Below are 19544 nucleotides of genomic sequence, written 5' to 3'. Positions count from 1 at the left end.
CTCTATCTCTCTCCCTCTCTCTCTCTTTCTCTCTCCCTCTCTCTCTCTTTCTCTCTCTCTCTCTCTCTTTCTCTGGCCTTCTCTCCCTTCTCTTCCTTCTCTCTGGCCTTTGATGAGTACAGAGGGGGGTGGGGGGTGGGGTTATTTTCCCGTACGGAGGCTGTTTGGAAGAGAAAGCATTCTGTCGGTAAACTCTGAAATATCCAAGAGGAGTGTGAATATGAGACCCTGCTGAATCACACCAAGAAAGTGGGAGATATAGCTGGCGAGACAGCTACTGAAGAAAAACAGAGCGAGAGAGAGAGAGGGGGATGGGGAGAGTTGGAGGGAGCAAAAGAGAGAGAGCTAACAAAAGAGAGCACACAGAGCGAGAGCATGAGAAAGCGAGAGAGAGAGAGGGAGAGGCGAGGCAGTCTCAGGGGAGTCTGTCCATTGACCTGCGCTCCAGGGCTGGATCGATAAACACTAACCTCTATTGAACACCACTCTTCTCTCTACCCCTTTTCTCTCTCTCTTCATCTCCTCTCTCTCTTTCTCTTTCTGTCTCCGTTTCTCTCTCTTTATCTCTCAAAGTGCACACACACACACACAAGCACACACACACAAGCACACACACACACACACACTGCTGTGAGCAGCTGGTGTCTGAGGCAGGTGAATCCTATATTCCCACAGTGCTCAGCATCTCCCATCAAGAAAAAGAGAGGGAGGGAGGAGGGAGGTAGATTTGGGGAAGGAGCAGAGTAAAGGGAGAAGGGAGGGAGATTTTAGAGGATAAAGTAGGGAATGAGTGGAGGTAAGGATGAGCAGGAAAAAGAGGAGGGGAAGATAGGATTTGTAATGTGAAACCTGAGAGAAATACGGGGTGGTCGAGTTGGTCATTTCAGACAAATACAAAACTTTTCTGCTGAAGTTAAGATCTACAGAGAATCCATCCACTGGGCACAGACGTTTATTTAAAGCCTATTCCAAGTTAGTTCAACGTAATTTCATTATAATTACTTGGAAACCATGTTGATTTAACCAGTGTGTTGCCAGTGGGCAGCTTCCTGAAAACTCCTATACTGCACCTAACAAACTCCAACGTCCCCCATACCCATCCCCTACATCAACCCTCCATGGCCCAGCCTTAACCTGTCTGTCACCATCACCCCTTACCACTCCTTTCAACCTTTGACCTTTTGACCTCCAGTCAGCCCTAAGCCCCAGCGTTAGTGTGCAACGGCAGTCAGTTGACGTAGAGTCACGTAGATCCACAGAGAATAGTGATTGGAGAAAAAAAATTGTTACATATCGGGACATTCTTTTTGACGACATATCGCATCGTATCGTTTTGACAATATTGCAATATTATTTTTGTGCTGGTTGGCTCTACCTGCACCAAAATTCCAGTATTTTTCCTTCATCGCTTGTTCTCCATCTTCTTTTTAAATATAGCTTGTTAGCTTGTAGTTCTAAAAAATCAGAAATGAGTTACATCTTGTTTGTTCAGCTATTCCTATGGGAAAATGAATGAGAAAAGAATCGAGTTTTGGGATAAACACCGAAAATACGGTCTGAGGTTAACACAGGCTTATGAGATCTGATACGTTTTGTTCTATGAGATATTATCAGTCAGTTAACTTGACCTTTATGAATTAGGAAGTCTTTATGTGCTTGTCTTTATGTGCTTGTTTTGATCACGTAAATTCTTCAAAAAGTGACGTAGCTGATGAAGATTATCTCATAGAATAAAACATATGAGATCTGCTAAGCCTGTGTTTACCACCGACCTTATTTTCGGCGTTTATCCAAAAACCCTACAAAAACTCCATTCATTTTCCCATAGGCTTTGTCCAACGAACCATGGCGGAGTTAGTGCCTAGAAAAAGACGCCATTACTATTGCTCTCTATAGGGAGACAATTTGTTTTCAGCACTTTTATTTCCATGACTGACCAAAACTAGTGGCTCTCTCTCATCTCTCTCTCTCTCTCATCCCTCTGCAGCAGACATATAGTGAGCAATATGTTTGGAACATCAAATCGCAATAAAATCACACATAGAATCACAATGGCATATTGTAATTGCACCAAAGTATCGAGATAATATCATAACGTGACGTCCCAGTCCTAACAGAGTATTCAATTACAATAACAACACCCTTCCCCCCTTTCCTCACTCCAACACCTCTGTCAACAAGTACTGCCACCAACAGACCAGTCGAGACATTTCTACCACTTGCAGCTCTCACCCCCCCCCCCCTCTCTCTGAGATGAAGGAATAAACTATTGATACCAAGCTCATTAATTAAGACAAAAAATACATCCTGTCACATACCAGCCAGCTCCAGTAATTAAACAAATATGTGTGTGTGTCGTCTATGCATTTATCTGTGCAGTATGTAAAATCATGCAATGTGTGTGTGTGTGTGTGTGTGTGTGTGTGTGTGTGTGTGTGTGTGTGTGTGTGTGTGTGTGTGTGTGTGTGTGTGTGTGTGTGTGTGTGTGTTTTGTCATTTTTCATTAGTTCGTTGTAATCAGTGTGGTAACCGTGATAAACCTTGAGTTTGTTTAATCAGTTTATCAGAGCGAGGGGAACACGCACTATCAGAGGTGGAGCACAGCCAGAAAACACATTCATCAATATGATGACTTAACACTGGAATTTAACACTGTGTGTGTGTGTGTGTGTGTGTGTGTGTGTGTGTGTGTGTGTGTGTGTGTGTGTGTGTGTGTGTGTGTGTGTGTGTGTGTGTGTGTGTGTGTGTGTGTGTGTGTGTGTGTGTGTGTGTGTGTGTGAGAGAGAGAGAGAGATAGAGCATGTGTAGGGCATTAGGGGGTTTGCTTTGTAATCCTGTGTGTGTGTGCGCATGCCTTTGTGAATGCCTGCCTGCGCGCTCAAGTGTATGTGTTAGAAGAAGAGGTTGGTGAGTCATTCATCACTGTGATAAGTTTACATGGGGACTTTGTCCAGCCATATTAATATGTGTTGAGGGTGAGAGGGAGTCAGGACATAATCAATGGTGGTGATAAATATGATTAAATGTGATTAATGATGATTAATGAGTCTCTCCTCTGAGCTGATTAATCTATTAACCCCTCTCATTTAGAAACCACACCGGGTTTACTACCAGGTTCACACACACTCACACACACACACACACACACACACACACACACACACACACACACACACACACACACACACACACACACACACACACACACACACACACATGCTCAGTACGTGTGTGTGTGTTTGTGTGTGCGAGCGAGAGAGAGAGAGAGATAGCAGTTCCTCCACTCAGCAGTAGCAGTTCCTCTCATAAAGATTCTCAACAAGGTTCATCTCAGGGTACAATACTTTATTGAAAGCCATATAAGTACAGTAAATATACAATATATATGCAAAGGTTTGTGGACACCCCTTCAAATTAGTGGATTCGGCTATTCCAGCCACACCCGTTGCTGACAGGCATATAAAATTGAGCACACTGCCATGCAATCTCCCGAGACAAACATTGGCAGTATAATGGTCTGACTGAAGAGCTCAGTGACTTTCAACGTGGCACCATCATAGGATGACACCTTTCCAAGACAGTTCATCAAATTTCTGTCCTGCTTGAGCTGCCTCTGTCAATTGTATGTGCTGTTATTGTGAAGTGGAAAAGTCTAGGAGCAACAACGGCTCAGCCGCGAAGTGGTAGGCCACACAAACTCACAGAACGGGACGGCCGAATGCTGAAGCGTGTAGCACACAAAAATCATCTGTCCTCGGTTGCAACACTCACTACTGAGTTTCAAACTGCCTCTTGAAGCAACGTCAGCACAATAACTGTTCGTCTGGAGCTTCATGAAATGGGTTTTCATGACCGACCAGCCACACACAAGGCTAAGATCACCATGCGCAATGCCAAGAGTCGGCTGGAGCGGTGTAAAGCTCACCGCCATTGGACTCTGGAGCAGTGGAAACACGTTATCTGGAGTGATGAATCAAACTTCACCATCTGGCAGTCCGATGGATGAATCTGGGTTTGGCGGATGCCAGGAGAACGCTACCTTCCCGAATGCATAGTGCCAACTTAAACGTTTTGTGGAGGAGGAGTAATGGTCTGGGGCTGTTTATCTTGGTTCCAGTGAAGGGAAAGCTTAATGCTACAGCATACAATGACATTCTAGATGATTTTGTGCTTGCAACTTTGTGGCAACAGTTTGGGGAAGGCCTTTTCCTGTTTCAGCATGACAATGCCCCTGTGCACAAAGCCAGGTCCATACAGAAATGGTTTGTCAAGAAAGGTGTGGATGAACTTGACTGGCCTGCACAGAGCCCTGACTTCAACCCCATAGAACACCTACTGAATGAATTGGAACACTGACTGTGAGCCAGGCCTAATCGCCCAACATCGGTGCCCGACCTCACTAATGCTCATGGCTGAATGGAAGCACGTTCCTGCAGCAATATTCTAATGTCTAGTGGAAAGCCTTCCCAGAAGAGTGGAGGCTGTTATAGCAGCAAAAGGGAGACCAACTGAATATTAATGCCCATGATTTTAGAAGAGGAGGTGTCCACATACTTTTGGTCATGTAGCGTATCTGGATAGAAGAACCCCTGCGGAGACACTCACCTGAGTCTCTTGGGGCCATCTGAGGCGCTGGGACCCGGGGTAGACTTGCGTTTCCGGGGGCGACCAGGTCGTCTGCGAACAGGGCTGTGAGAGGTCTCTGCTTTCTGGTGGTCATGTTTTCTCTGCAGCTTGGCTAACTCTCTCTGTTTCTCTTTGTAACGTCTCTGGATCTCCGCTAGCTGCACTCGCATCGCTAGCTCCGCCTCATCCATCGTCTCCATGGCAGCCTTCACTGGACACACCTGCAATACAAACAGACATTAAATATATAGTAGACTGTAAATGGACTGTACTGTGTGTCGTTCAGAGAGATCACTCCAGATTCAAGTTGAAATATGACGTTTTTGCAGGTCCCCAGGACGTTGGGAGCCAACGTCAAAACAATTCACTAAGGGCAGAAATATAGCTCATGTGCCTAAATACAGGACGTCGCCACTAGGGGCAATGATGAATGCTATTACAATCAAGTAGGCATGGGTTTTGCTGGGGTTTGTGGACAGGGGTGGCGGATGGGTGTAATCTGCGAGCTCCGGCGGTCGCGTGTTCAATCCCAGTGATAAGCACTCATGTTTGCAACTTCAAAATTTGACGTTTGGAGAAACGTGAAAAAACGTCTCATTCTGCAGTGAGCTTGTTGGTATTGTAACGCATAAAATGTAGCTTGTGTGTATGTACAGGGGGGCAAAAAGGTATTTAGTCAGCCACCAATTGTGCAAGTTCTCTCACTTAAAAAGATAAGAGAGGCCTGTAATTTTCATCATAGGTATACTTCAACTATGACAAACAAAATGAGGAAAAAAAATCCAGAAAATCACATTGTAGGATTTGTAATTCATTTATTTGCAAATTATGATGGAAAATAAGTATTTGGTCAATAACAAAAGTTTATCTCAATACTTTATATACCCTTTGTTGGCAATGACAGAGGTCAAACGTTTTCTGTAAGTCTTCACAAGGTTTTCACACACTGTTGCTGGTATTTTGGCCCATTCCTCCATGCAGATCTCCTCTAGAGCATTGATGTTTTGAGGCTGTTGCTGGGCAACACAGACTTTCAACTCCCTCCAAAGATTTTCTATGGGGTTGAGATCTGGAGACTGGCTAGGCCACTCCAGGACCTTGAAATGCTTCTTACGAAGCCACTCCTTCGTTGCCCGGGCGGTGTGTTTGGGATCATTGTCATGCTGAAAGACCCAGCCACATTTCATCTTCAATGCCATTGCTGGTGGAAGGAGGTTTTCACTCAAAATCTCACGATACATGGCCCCATTCATTCTTTCCTTTACACGGATCAGTCGTCCTGGTCCCTTTGCAGAAAAACAGCCCCAAAGCATGATGTTTCCACCCCCATGCTTCACAGTGGGTATGGTGTTCTTTGGATGCAACTCAGCATTCTTTGTCCTCCAAACACAACGAGTTGAGGTTTTACCAAAAAGTTCTATTTTGGTTTCATCTGACCATATGATATTCTCCCAATCTTCTTCTGGATCATCCAAATGCTCTCTAGCAAACTTTATTATCAGTGGTCTTGTATGTCTTCCATTTCTTAATAATTGCTCCCACAGTTGATTTCTTCAATCCAAGCTGCTTACCTATTGCAGATTGGCCTGGTGCAGGTCTACAATTTGTTTCTGGTGTCCTTTGACAGCTCTTTGGTCTTGGCCATAGTAGAGTTTGGAGTGTGACTGTTTGAGGTTGTGGACAGGTGTCTTTTATACTGATAACAAGTTCAAACAGGTGTCATTAATTCAGCTAACGAGTGGTGGACAGAGGAGCCTCTTAAAGAAGAAGTTACAGGTCTGTGAGAGCCAGAAATCTGGCTTGTTTGTAGGTGAACAAATACTTCTTTTCCACCATAATTTGCAAATAAATTCATAAAAAATCCTACAATGATATTTTCTGGATTTTTTTCCTCATTTTGTCTGGCATAGTTGAAGTGTACCTGTGATGAAAATTACAGGCCTCTCTCATCTTTTTAAGTGGGAGAACTTGCACAATTGGTGGCTGACTAAATACTTTTTTCCCCCACTGAATATAGATACTGTACATGTGCATTATAAGTATAAGTGTGTGTGTGTAGTTCTATGTGAGTGTATACAGTTCTATGTATGTTTTGGCATACACACATACCGGCTCGTGGCGAGGTATCCAGCTGCATTTCCGTCGCAGGTTGAGGGTCCTTCTGACGGTACACTGCTGCCCCTCCCCCGTCCCTGTAGCTCCTCCCCCCAGCTCCAGACTGCGGGCCGCAGCCAAGGTCGCCAGGCTACGCAGGTCAAAGGTCAAAACATCCTCACCTAAAAAAAGAGAGAGGAAAAACGTTACTTCTTTCTGGTGTGAAAATATATTTTTTTAAAGTGGTGTGAAAATAATATGACATGATTTGTCCTATTGCCGCCCCCTAAACAAGTGATTTACAAGCTAACTTATAGCCGTCACACCCACACCCACACCCATGCACGCAGGACCACACACTCACTCATCGGCTGAGGTAGACGGACGGAGAGAAAGAAGGAGGGAGAGCGCTAAAGGAGTGCTGTCTCTCCATCTATCACTGTCATTAACTCTGTCATTGTCACCGCCTGCAGATCAACTAGAATATTCATGAGGGACGAGCCACCCCAGACACACACACACACACAGGCTGAGCTGCACAGACACAGTCATATTGCTGTGTGCAAGAGAAAAGAAGAGAGAGATGAAGGAGAGAGAGGATGATAAAGACAAAGGGAGGGAGGTAAGGAGGGGGTGAAGAGAGGACGAGGCAGAGGAGAAGCAATAAGAGGCAAGGTGTTTATTGAGATATCTATTTATTCTCCTACATCTCCTCATTACTGACATGGACACAATCCAATTTACACTACAGGAGGAGAGAGGAGGAGGGCAAGAAAGGGGACTGAAGTCTTCTGAGAAGGAGAACGAGAGAGAAGGGGAAGATGGAGAGGGAGCGAGAGATCGAGAGAGAGAGTAAGAGGGGAAGAGAGGGTGGCATTGCAAAAGAAAGAAGGAGTAGAGGGAGGGAAGGTGAGTGAGAGGCTAGACGACGAAGAGAGATTGCGATAGAGGAGAAAGAGTAAGAAAGGGATCGGTCTGCTAGGCCAAAAGGAAGCAGTGTCTGGTTTTACTACAGACCCAGAGCTGGACCACTGGAGCTGAACGGCTATTCACTGACAATATTAAAAACCTGTGTGTGTGTACCTGAGCTTAAACCATAGAACAGGCAGGGTACACGGAATATATTAAAAGTGAGGAAGGCAGGGAGAAATAATAGAAAGGAAGGGATGGATGGAAAGAAAGAGTGTGAATGAAAGAATGAGCAAATTAATAAATATATAAATGAATGAACCATTCCCCTCAAAGAGAGAGAGAGGGAGAGAGAGAGAGGGAGAGAGAGAGAGAGAGAGAGAGAGAGAGAGAGAGCTTGAGAGGAAGGGTGTAAGAGTCAGAGAACGAAAGCGAGTGAGGGATAGGAGGGAGGAGTAGAGGGATGTATCTCTCCTGTCCTGGAGTGAAGTCTCGTCTGTCAGACCTCTGGGCCAATGAGAGGCTCTGGTTACCAGAGCCGCTGACATCAACAGGCCTAGTTTAGCCTCCCCAAGGGCGGCAGCCACAGATAGATGCCTTCCGCCTGCCCGCCACACACACACACACACACACAGGCAGGTGTAAACACACACGGCACACACGTATACAGACTGTGCCTTGTAATGTTTTGCACTTAGGTCGATTTTTATTATTTTATTTTATTTAACATTTATTTAACTAGGCAAATCAGTTAAGAACAAATTCTTATTTACAATGATGGCCTAACCCGGCTAAACCCTAATCCGGATAACACTCGGCCAATTGTGCGCTGCCCTGTGGGACTCCCAATCACGGCCGGTTGTGATATAGCCTGGAATCGAACCAGGGCCTGTAGTGACGCCTCTAGTACTGAGATGCAGTGCCTTCCGCCCGCAGGCCACTCACACACAAGCAGGTGTAAACACACACAGATACGCACATGAAATCACACACACACACAGCTGTGCTGCGCAGTATAATTTTTTGCACTTATTAATTCTGTCATCAGGGCTTGCTAAGGAAGGATTTACACAGAAGATTACATCGCTTTTTATAAATGAAAAAGGGTGGGGGACGGCAAACGGAGAAAAGCGCAGCCAGTGTGGTGAAGAGAAACACAGATGCTGATGGAGTGTAACAGGGATTCATCTGGGATTACTTAACAGCTTACACACACACACACACAAACACGCACGCACGCGTAAATAAAAACACGTTCTCTCAGAGGGAAAAGAGGAACGGTTTAAAGAAGAAGTGTTTTAAACAAGAGCTTCTAATTAGCCAAGCCACACTCCAGAGCCTGAGGGAGGGAGGGAGGGAGGGAGGGAGGGAGGGAGGGAGGGAGGGAGGGAGGGAGGGAGGGAGGGAGGGAGGGAGGGAGGGAGGGAGGGAGGGAGGGAGGGAGGGAGGGAGGGAGGGATGAGACACTTACACTTTTGTATTGTGTTTCTTTCTTTCTCCTATCCATCCCTTTCCCCTCTCCTACTCCCTCCTTTTGCTCCCTACCACTCCAAACCCCTCTCCCTCACCACCACATCTCCTCCCCCAGGGAAACATTTGATCTTTGGACTTGAACAGAGGCTCTAAGAGAACAGAGGAAGGAAGCTGGACAGTCAGTGGGGACGTTGTATGTGCGTGTGTGTGTGTGTGTGTGTGTGTGTGTGTGTGTGTGTGTGTGTGTGTGTGTGTGTGTGTGTGTGTGTGTGTGTGTGTGTGTGTGTGTGTGTGTGTGTGTGTGTGGCATGCACATCTGGGTTCCACACTCAGTTCTCCCATCTCTGTTTCTCTCTTTGCTCGTCTGTCTGTCTGTCTGTCTGTCTGTGTGTGTGTGTGTGTGTGTGTGTGTGTGCTTTCACACATTCTCTATCCACTCACTTCCTGTCTCTCTCTCCTTCTCCCTGTTCCTCTGCAGTATCCCCAGCTCAGCCAACTCTCCCAGGATCTCCATGCCTCGGTGTGGGAGTGGGCACGGGGCGGGCAGGAGTGTATTGGAGAGGGGCACAGGGGGGTAGCAGGCATCCCGGGTGGCACACAACGCTGCGGCAATAAGAAGCTCCAGACTCCAGATGCAGGGATCATCACTGAGGGTGGAGGCTGAGGTTGGGGCAGGAGAGGGCCGTGGGCTGCTTAGTATCTCTACAGAGGCTTCACTCGTACTCATCCTAACTTCCTCCTTCTCCTTTTCCTTCTCTTTCTCCTCCACATCATCACCCTTCTCTCTCTCCTCCTTCTCCCCATGTCCAGTTAGCTCAAGGGGCAGGGAAACAGTACAATCTGGTAGGTGGTTATTTTTCAATTCTGCTGAACTTTCCTCCTTCTCATCTTTCTTTGCTTGTGCTGGTTGTGGGTCCTTCAAGCCAGCTGGCTGGACCAGGCTGCCCACAGAGACCTCTCCTTTCTGGGCATCCTCAGAAGCAGAGACTGGGGCTAGAGATGGAGCTGGAAGTGTGGCTGGGGATGTGGCTGAGGTTGAAACTTGGGCAGGAAACGACGCCATTTCAAGAGTCTTCACTCCACTGCCAAATAGTGGGGGCTCAGATACTGATTGGCCCTCCACCTCTACTCCTTCTCGTTCCCTTTCTACAACTCCACTAGATTCTACAACTTTACACCCATTCTCCTTCTTCTCTGGTTTTGCCTCCTCCTCCTCCACAATCCTCACGGTGTGTGGACAGGGCTTAGGGCAGGGCTCAGCTGGCTCCACCTCCAGATCAGCATGTTCAGCCAATCGGGCCTCCTCTGGGGAAGGACCAGCCTTGTAACCCATGGTGATTTCTGGATAGGTGTAACCCGGTGGAAGATCTGGGAGACAGAAAAAAAAGAAACTCCTTTAGTCAAGAGTGACTAATAATCAATCAATCATTCAATCAATAAGGCAACAGAGCTTTAGTTGAGGAAGCATTGATACAGCAAGTGTCGTCTATAGGCAGTAAGAAATAGGGCATCCCAGCAGCAGCAGTTTGTGCATCTAGGCTATATGTCCATGTGTATGTGTAGGGGATATTGATGACACCCTGCTGCCTGGCTGGGATTGCAGTGCCGACCCTGTCACCCCACAACTCTGTTATTGATGGTATCCCTCCGCCCCCTGACAACGCCTCCAGATGAATGCATATCCTTCCGCCTGCTGTCTTTCAAGGACCTCTGAAGGATAAGGAGGGGCTATCAGAAATGTTTCTGACCTCGCTCATATAGAGTACACACACACATTCAACACACACATGCACAAACACGCACACACACGCACTCAAAGACACAGACTAGGGTCCATCCTTGCTTCAAACGTTCTTCGCAGAATCAAAGAATAACAGGCTTCACAGACCAAGGATTCTTATCTTTCCTGCAGCATCTTCATCTCTCAACGTCTCTGCTACTATCTGTTCTCCTTCTTTTTTCCATATCCTTCTTTCACCAATTCTATATAAATGTTTATTTCTCCCTCTACTCCTCTCGCTTTCTCTCTCACACACATTCTCGCTCTATCTCCTCCTATTTCCCTCTCCCTCCCTCCTCCTCCTCAATCTCAGTAGTAAATGGAGGCTGGTACAGACTCTAACCTTGGGAACTGATGAAATGTTCTAGTGTTTCTCCTCTCTCCTCCACAGAGCAGAGGGAATCAGGGATAAGACTGCTATGTGTCTCTCGGTTTATTAGTTGGTGTTGATGAATACTATATCAGAAATAAAGACACAGTACAAGAGAACGTGCCAGAGACTAAAGCTCAAGTGTTTGTCACAGTGTGGTGCATATTTGTGAGTAGAATGAAGAATGGGGGAGAGTGGGGATAAAGTTTGCAGGCTACTTGCGTGTGACAGGGTCAGAGTGCACCAGGAAACATACAGCTCAGACATCAGTCCATCAATCCAAACTCACCTGGCTCTAAAGATTGTGGGTAATCCTGAGGCGGCTGCCCCTCTCCTCTTTCCCCTCTCTCCGCTCCTTTCAACAGGTGTGAGGGGGCGGGGCTTAGAGCTGGGGATCTAGGGGCCGCAGCCACAGGGCTGGGGGCGGGATTTAAACGGTTCTGAGGGTGTGTTCTCCTGGAAGGGGAGTTGCAGCAGGGTGCTTGGCGACTGCTGGGACACACCCCCTGGGAGGGAGGGGCGGTCTTGGAGGGAGGGTTATGGGAGAAGGGCTTAGCAGCACGGGAGGTTCTCGAAGTGTCGTGGAGAGGAGGGTCGTCAATGGTGATAGTGGTGTCCTCTGCCTTCCTCTGTAGGGAGGTGGGGGGGAAAGGAGAGCCTTAAAGAATAGTCACATACTGTATTCATCAAGTTTTGATTATATGTATCAGCTGAGTAGTGCTACGGCAAAAACCAACGCGTGCACCCAGGGGAAACCCCAGGACCCAGTTTGGGAAACACTGCCCTAAAAGACAAAAAAAACCTTGCGTACCAGAGTAATGTAATAAATTGATTGAATGAATGATTCAATCTAGTTGACATCGGTAAAGTATGTTTTGTCTTTCCTCTTTCATCTCTGCTTCCCTCATGCAGCAAAGACATTTAGGGGCCGGGGAGAAAATGCAATAACCCTTCAAAAAACTCCTGTTCCAGAGTAAAAATTCACATTTGTTTTATAATTATTCTGCAAGAGTTTATATTATATTAGGTTATGTGAAAGGTTATAGACCTACAGTCAGTGTCCAGATTTCAGTTAGGCTATTATTCCATCCATTTAACCCATCTGAACAGTCGCCTACAGTTCCCTACAGTCCGGTCTTGTGACTTTGAATTTGAATTTGCATGCCTCACAATCATCACGCATGACATAGCCGGCACTGCTATCATCCTCTTTTGCCACTTCACCAAATATTTCCCAAACATTAGAATAGTGTTCTGGCCCTCCTTCTATTTATTTTCAACTCTCCATTTCGCAGCTTTCCTCTTATTGAATTAAACTCTGACATTGTACTTTTTGCCTCAGTGGATCAATGTTAACTTTTTCTGCCCACGTTCCCAAAAGATTTTTGGCAATATGCGTGTATTTGGAGCACTATAGCTAGGCTCTATAGTTTGGGCTTGGGCTACGTACCAACACAAGATACAAATAATCAAAGAAGAACCTCAATGAACAAGAATTATATACAATACCAGTCAAAAGTTTGGACACACCTACTCATTTTTCTTTATGTTTTCTATTTTCTATACTGTATAATAATTGTGAATACATCAAAACTGTGAAATAACACATATGGAATCATGTAGTAACCAGCATTTTTTTTAAACAAAATTAAATATATTTTTGATTTTAGATTCTTCAAAGTAGCCTCCCTTTGCCTTGTTGACTGCTTTGCACACTCTTGGCATTCTCTCAACCAGCTTCACCTGGAATAGTTTACCAACAGTCTTGAAGGAGTTCCCACATATGCTGAGCACTTGTTGGCTGCTTTTCCTTCACTCTGCAGTTCAACTCATCCCAAACCATCTCAATTTGGTTGAGGTCGGGTGATTGCGGAGGCCAAGTCATCTGATGCAGCACTTCATCACTCTCCTTCTTGGTCAAATAGTCCTTACATAGCCTGGAGGTGTGTTGGGTCATTGAAAAACAGATGTGGTAGCATATTGCTGCAGAATGCTGTGGTAGCCATGCTGATTAAGTGTGCCTTGCATTTTAAATAAATCACTGACAGTGTCACCAGCAAAGCACCCCCACACCATCACACCTCCTCCTCCGTGCTTCACGGTTGGAACCACACATGCAGAGATCGTTCACCTTCTCTGCATCTCACAAAGACACGGCGGTTGGAACCAAAAATCTCAAATTTGGACACATCAGTCCAAAGGACAGATTTCCACAGGTCTAATGTCCATTGCTCGTGTTTCTTGGCTCAAGCAAGTCTATTCTTCTTATTGGTGTCCTTTAGTAATGTTTTCGTAGCAGCAATTCGACCATGAAGGCCTGATTCACTCAGTCTCCTCTGAACAGTTGATGTTGAGATGTGTCTGTTACTTGAACACTGTGAAGAATTTATTTGAGCTATGATTTCTGAGGCTAGTAACTCTAATGAACTTATCCTCTGCAGCAGAGGTAATTCTGGGTCTTCCTTTCCTGTGGCGGTCCTCATAAGAGCCAGTTTCATTATAGTGCTTGATGTTTTTGCGACTGCACTTGAAATTTTTGAAACTTTCTGCATTGTCTGACCTTTATGTCTTAAAGTAATGACGGACTGTCGTTTCTCTTTGCTTATTTGAGCTGTTCTTGCCATAACATGGACTTGGTTGTTTACCAAATAGGGCTACCTTCTGTACACCACCCATACCTTGTCACAACACAACTGATTGTCTCAAACGCATTAAGAAGGAAGGAATTTACACAAATGACCTTTTAACAAGGCACAGCTGTTAATTGAAATGCATTCCAGGTGACTACCTCGTGAATCTGGTTGAGAGAATGCCAAGAGTTTACAAAGCTGTCATCAGGGCAAAGGGTGGCTACATTAAAGAATCTCAAATATAAAATATATTTTGATTTGTTTAAAACTTTTTTGGTTACTACATGATTCCATATGTGTTATTTCATAGTTTTGATGTTTTCCCTGTTATTCTACAATGTAGAAATGAGTAAAAATGAAGAAAAATCCTGGAATGAGACTGGCACTTTATTTATGCATGTTTCATGTTTTTTCCCCTCTTTATTCAACCCGCCCACCACCCACCCGACCTTCATCCACACAATATCTCATGACCCACGTGGATTGCGGGTTGTGAGTCAGCCCGTGCATCACTACAGACCATCATGTTAGGAACACAATGGGGTTTATTGGGTGAATGCCACAAGCTAGTACAGACATTTTCAGCCAGCCAAAGGTCACTGGCAGTCTGCTAGGATCCTTTGTCTCTTGGCAAAATGCTTTCTCTTTAAAAATGGCCTGTTTTCCCCTTTCTCTGTGTTGAAACATCTCTGGCTCTTGTGGTTGAGAATCAACAGTCTACAACTGAATATGCTGAAAATGGTGAAAGTATGAACTCTGGGTTTGTTTCAACACGTTGTTTCCTAATATATGTGTGCATACTGTTAAACAATACAAGTGTTGATCATGGTCAAGGGGGAAACTGCAGTGTAAAAAGCCAATTTGGCTAACGTAAATGAGAGCAAAAGTCACTGTGTTAAAGAGTTTTCTCTCCATGAAAAGTTACACACGAGTGCTGAGAGTGTGTGTTACCTGTGAATCGCGGGTGTGTTTACCTGTGAGAGTGTGTGTTACCTGTGAATCGCGGGTGTGTTTACCTGTGAGAGTGTGTGTTACCTGTGAATCGCGGGTGTGTTTACCTGTGAGAGTGTGTGTTACCTGTGAATCGCGGGTGTGTTTACCTGTGAGAGTGTGTGTTACCTGTGTGAATCGCGGGTGTGTTTACCTGTGAGAGTGTGTGTTACCTGTGAATCGCGGGTGTGTTTACCTGTGAGAGTGTGTGTTACCTGTGAATCGCGGGTGTGTTTACCTGTGAGAGTGTGTGTTACCTGTGAATCGCGGGTGTGTTTACCTGTGAGAGTGTGTGTTACCTGTGAATCGCGGGTGTGTTTACCTGTGAGAGTGTGTGTTGCCGATGCAGGTGCTCCATGGCCCTGTGTTGTTGCTGGTGGTGCTGATGCTGCAGGGCGTAGAGCTCCTGTTGCCGTAGGAATGGCGAACGGGAGTAAACAGAGTGATGCTGCATGTGGGGGGAGGGACCTCGGGCTCCGTAAACCGAGGGCCACAGAGCTGACTGGTCCATCACATCTAAAGAGAGAGAGAGAGAGAGAGAGAGAGAGAGAGAGAGAGAGAGAGAGAGAGAGAGAGAGAGAGAGATAGTGGTATTGATAGTGGTATTTTCGGTCTGTTCTGTTCAAATCGATAAAGCGTGATTGAATTTTACTTTCAGAAAGGGACTGAGTGTGTGAGAGAAAGAGCGCAAGTAAGAGACTGTGTGTGTGTGTGTGTGAGTGAGAGCAAGAGAGAGAGTAAGGGTGTGTGGAAGCAGCTGTGTTATTTCTATCAGTGTGGCCTCAGACATCACTCTCTCCCTCTCTCTTTCTCTTTATCTCTCAATTTCTCATGGTGGTGTCTTTATGTGCATGGCAAGACATACATTCCCATATGCCCCACCCCTTCGTGGCTGCCACTGCCGTCGCTGGGAACCTTTGTTCTGTGAGATTAGCCTGAGTGGGCTTATGTTTCCCTGGGGAAGGGTTCAGTGGATGCACTTCCCCTCTCTGTAGGAACTCCTAAGGAGCGAGGCAAGGGAGCAGGCAGATAATTACATTTCACAGCCTGTTTGCAAAAGAGCAGTAACACACACACACACACACACACATGCACCACACACACACGCACACAACACAAACATCTGACTCCAACACACCACACACACACACCACCAAACTCCACCACATGGGAACACACCAACACACACTCATCCCACACACTGCATCTCTCTCTCTGTGGCAGAACCATGAGAAGCGGTGCCATCTCTCTCCCTGAATTTTAGTATCATTAGCTAATCATAGTAAAATGGTTGGCTAAGTCCCTCTGTCAGAGACTCTGTGTTTTATGGCTCTGTTAATGGGAGCAGATATTCTAATGTCTCCTCTCTGAGTGTAAAGCATTATGCAAGCCATTCTAATGGAGGTTCATCTTCAGCGCCGGCTAACTGGCTGGGTGTGTGTGTCTGTGTGTGTGTGTGTGTGTGTGTGTGTGTGTGTGTGTGTGTGTGTGTGTGTGTGTGTGTGTGTGTGTGTGTGTGTGTGTGTGTGTGTGTGTGTGTGTGTGTGTGTGTGTGTGTGTGTGTGTGTGTGTGTGGGTGTGTGTGGGTGTGTGTGTGTGTGTGTGTGTGTGTGTGTGTGTGTTTGTGTGTCTTACCCAGGTGGTGGTGTGCTCCAGGCTCAGAGGGCAGGACCACCAGGGAGCTAGAGGGATCCTGGGACAGAGGCAGGACAGGCTGCAGTGGGCTGGGCAGGCCAGGGCCGAACCCTGGGCCCATACTCTGGTGCAGAGCAGCATGGCTCAGACCTGAGAGAGAGAAAACACAAAATTAGAACATGAACTTTGAGTTTGTTTCAACATGTTTTTTCCACACTTCCTGATCCATGTGTAAAGACAGTTGCACAACAATACGAGTGTTTGTCATGGTCTGTGGGGAAACTGTATTGAGGAAAACAAGAATGCTCAGCTCACCATATGAATGGCCCATCCAGAGGGAGGGACTTCCAGTCCGCTGCATCCAATGGTGGTGGGCATGAGCAGAAGGGTCTCCACCTAATTGGCTGGCCCCTCCGGGCACCAGAAGGTGAGAGGTCAAGTCACCATGGCAACTGCTGGATGGGTGGATCCTGGCAAACTCCCCCCTCTCCTTGTTTTCCCTGATGAGGAGTTCTCGGTCGAGGTGATGAAGGCTCAGCTGCTCTTCTGTCATCCTCTTCCTCTCTTCTGCCTCCCGGCCCAGCGGGTACACAGAGCGAGACATACCTGGCAACACACACAGCGGGAGAGAGAGGGTTTAGAAAGCAGATCTGGTAACCCTTAAACAAAGCTAGCCTAGCAATGCCATAATTCTTAATAAGTCATGCCAGATTTCTAAACACAACGCAGCTGTTGAAAGAGTTGAAAAAACATTAAAAAAACATTCCAATACTGAAGCTAAGATGCGTGCATAAATACAGAGACATACAGATACATAGATCCAGCTCTCACCTTTGATGCTGGGCAGCACCCTGCCCTGTCGGCTGTGTCCTGGGGGGGTATCAGACGGGCGTTGGGGGGGCTCTCTCTGCCGGGCAACCGCCACAGCTATACCCACAGGGGGCTGTCGCACCTCCCCCTCCCCGTGTGTCTCCCCCGCCTCCCTCCCCCCTCTTCCCCCTCCGTCCATCCTTTCCCCCTCGCTGGTGGACCCTCTCCTAGGGGGTAGGGGCTGTTTGGCGGGATCCTGAGGGGCGCTGGGTCTACCCCCCTTCACTCCCTTCTCGCCGCCTTGCTTCAGGCAGCCCAGCCCCCGAAGGGACTCCTCTGGGAGAGCAGCAAAGGCTGCTGCGAACTGTAGTTCATTAGGTTCTTCATGGCGCTGCTCTCTCCCTCTGGGTTGGGGGAGGAGTGGGGGTGAGAGGGGTGAGGCGATGTCATAGACTGCTGTTGGTCATGGGGGTTTTGAGTCCTGTTATCGGGGTAGGACTCTGTGTGGGGGGACATCCTCCTCTCGTCCTCTTGAGGACCTCTCAGTACCCCCCAAGGGTGCAGTGTGGGGGGCGTTTGAACCCCGTACCCCATGACAACACCACCCTCACCATTCTGATTCTGACTCTGCCTAACCCCCTCTCTCCCCCTTTCAGTCCCTGATCCATCAGAACCCGACCCGCTGCCATGACTACTGTGCTGCTGGTGCTTTATCCTAGCAACCTTCTGCCCCACTCTTTGGGCTCTCCCCCCTGACCCACCCTTTCCCTCAGGAGGAGCTGAGTGTGAACAGTCCCGGAAAGGCGGGGTGCTGGCGTAGGGCCCAGTCTTGGTGGCATGGTGCCCAACCCCGGGGTAAGCGCTCTGGGCTTCAAGAGGCAGGGAGGGCCGGTAGACCTCTAGGACCTCCAAGTCTCCCCTGGAAGAAGAGGCCTCTAGGCTGCACGAGCGAGGCCCGGGCTTGGGGTTAGGGTGGTGGGACTGGGTGTTAGAGGTATGGGGCTGAGGCTGAGGCTGGGATTTGGGCTGGTTGTTCTGGCTGTGGTGGTGTTGGTTGTATTTGTGGTTCTGGTTCCAGTCTGGAGGCTTGTCAGCCTTGCCGTAGCCCAGTTGCTGTTGATGGGGCTGGGGCTGCTGGGACGACGGCTTCCTCTGGCAGTTACTAGACTGAGGATGATGAGGATTAAGAAGAGAATGAAGACTTTCACTAGACCCTCCACCTCTTCCTCCTCCTCCGCTCTTCTCTGCCCCTTTTACATCCTTAGCTCCGCTTCCACCCACTCCTCCTCCAGCACCACGGCAGTCAGGGGACCCCATGTCCCCAAAAGGCCCGACCGAGGGAACGTACGTAGGGCCAGAGCCTTTCGCCTCCCTCCCTGATCCTCTGTCTTTAGGGGGGGTGAGGGTAAGGGGGGCAGGGGGAGGGGGGCAGTAGAACTCTGGGTGGGGGTGATGGGGATGGTGAGGATGGTGCAGCCAGCCCCCTCCCACAGCAGGCCCCATATGTAGTGGTGGAGGAGGGGGAGGGGGCATGGAGTAGGAAGCCATGGCATGGGGGTTGTGGGGTCCCATCATGGCTGCTCGACGCAGACAGTCTGACGAGGAGGAGGGGACAGTTTCACTTATCCTCATTTCCCCGCTCACGCCCCCTTCCTTGGAGCATCGTCTCGCCCCCCCACTGCCACTCCCCTGGGGTCTGTTACCCCCTTCACCTCCACCCCCACAGCTGTTCAGGGATGCGGCCTTGGACCCAGAGTCTCCATTGGATAGTTTACTTAGTTGTGCACAGTTGGTCATGTGTTTGGCACCCTGGTTTAAGGGGTCGTTTCCATGCTTTGCGGAGTCGTCCCTGTATTCCGTGGGCAGGTTGGGGGTTTTGTGTCTGTGGTCCTCCTCACCAATGTGATTGGGGAGGAAGTGGGGGTGAGAAAGTGCATGAGGCTGATGTTGATGGTGGTGATGATGATGTCGCTCTTTGCTCTCCTGGGGCCTCTCTTTGCTGCTGGATCTCTCTCTCGACACACTCTTTTCCACCATCCCCGGTTCTTTGGAGCTCTTTTGGGATCCCCCTCCCCCTCCTCCTCCTTCCCCAGAGTCTGTTTCCCTGCTGCAGGACCCCAGAGGATGTCCAGGGGCGGTCCTAGACAGTGGCGGAAGGCTGTGATTGGTTGAGAGAAGAGGGGGCTGGGACGGCAGACTTCTCAGATAGAAATGATCTGAAAAGAGA

At 47.7% G+C, this 19544-nt stretch overlaps 1 protein-coding gene across 1 annotated transcript in view; it reads right to left on the bottom strand.

Annotated features, from left to right (window-relative positions):
* The window catches only part of LOC135523627 (BAH and coiled-coil domain-containing protein 1-like), a 61316-nt gene that overhangs the window by 15776 nt on the left and 25996 nt on the right, over positions 1-19544 (bottom strand). The window contains 9 exon segments of the mRNA XM_064950429.1: positions 4606-4847; positions 6736-6902; positions 9544-10470; positions 11542-11881; positions 15195-15388; positions 16508-16657; positions 16823-17113; positions 17339-17635; positions 17638-19533. Of these exon segments, the coding sequence (XP_064806501.1) occupies positions 4606-4847; positions 6736-6902; positions 9544-10470; positions 11542-11881; positions 15195-15388; positions 16508-16657; positions 16823-17113; positions 17339-17635; positions 17638-19533 (4504 nt within the window).

The sequence above is a fragment of the Oncorhynchus masou genome, chromosome 31 (genome assembly GCF_036934945.1).
Source record: "Oncorhynchus masou masou isolate Uvic2021 chromosome 31, UVic_Omas_1.1, whole genome shotgun sequence".
Classification (NCBI taxonomy): domain Eukaryota; kingdom Metazoa; phylum Chordata; class Actinopteri; order Salmoniformes; family Salmonidae; genus Oncorhynchus; species Oncorhynchus masou.
This window is presented reverse-complemented; position numbering and strand designations above follow the sequence as displayed.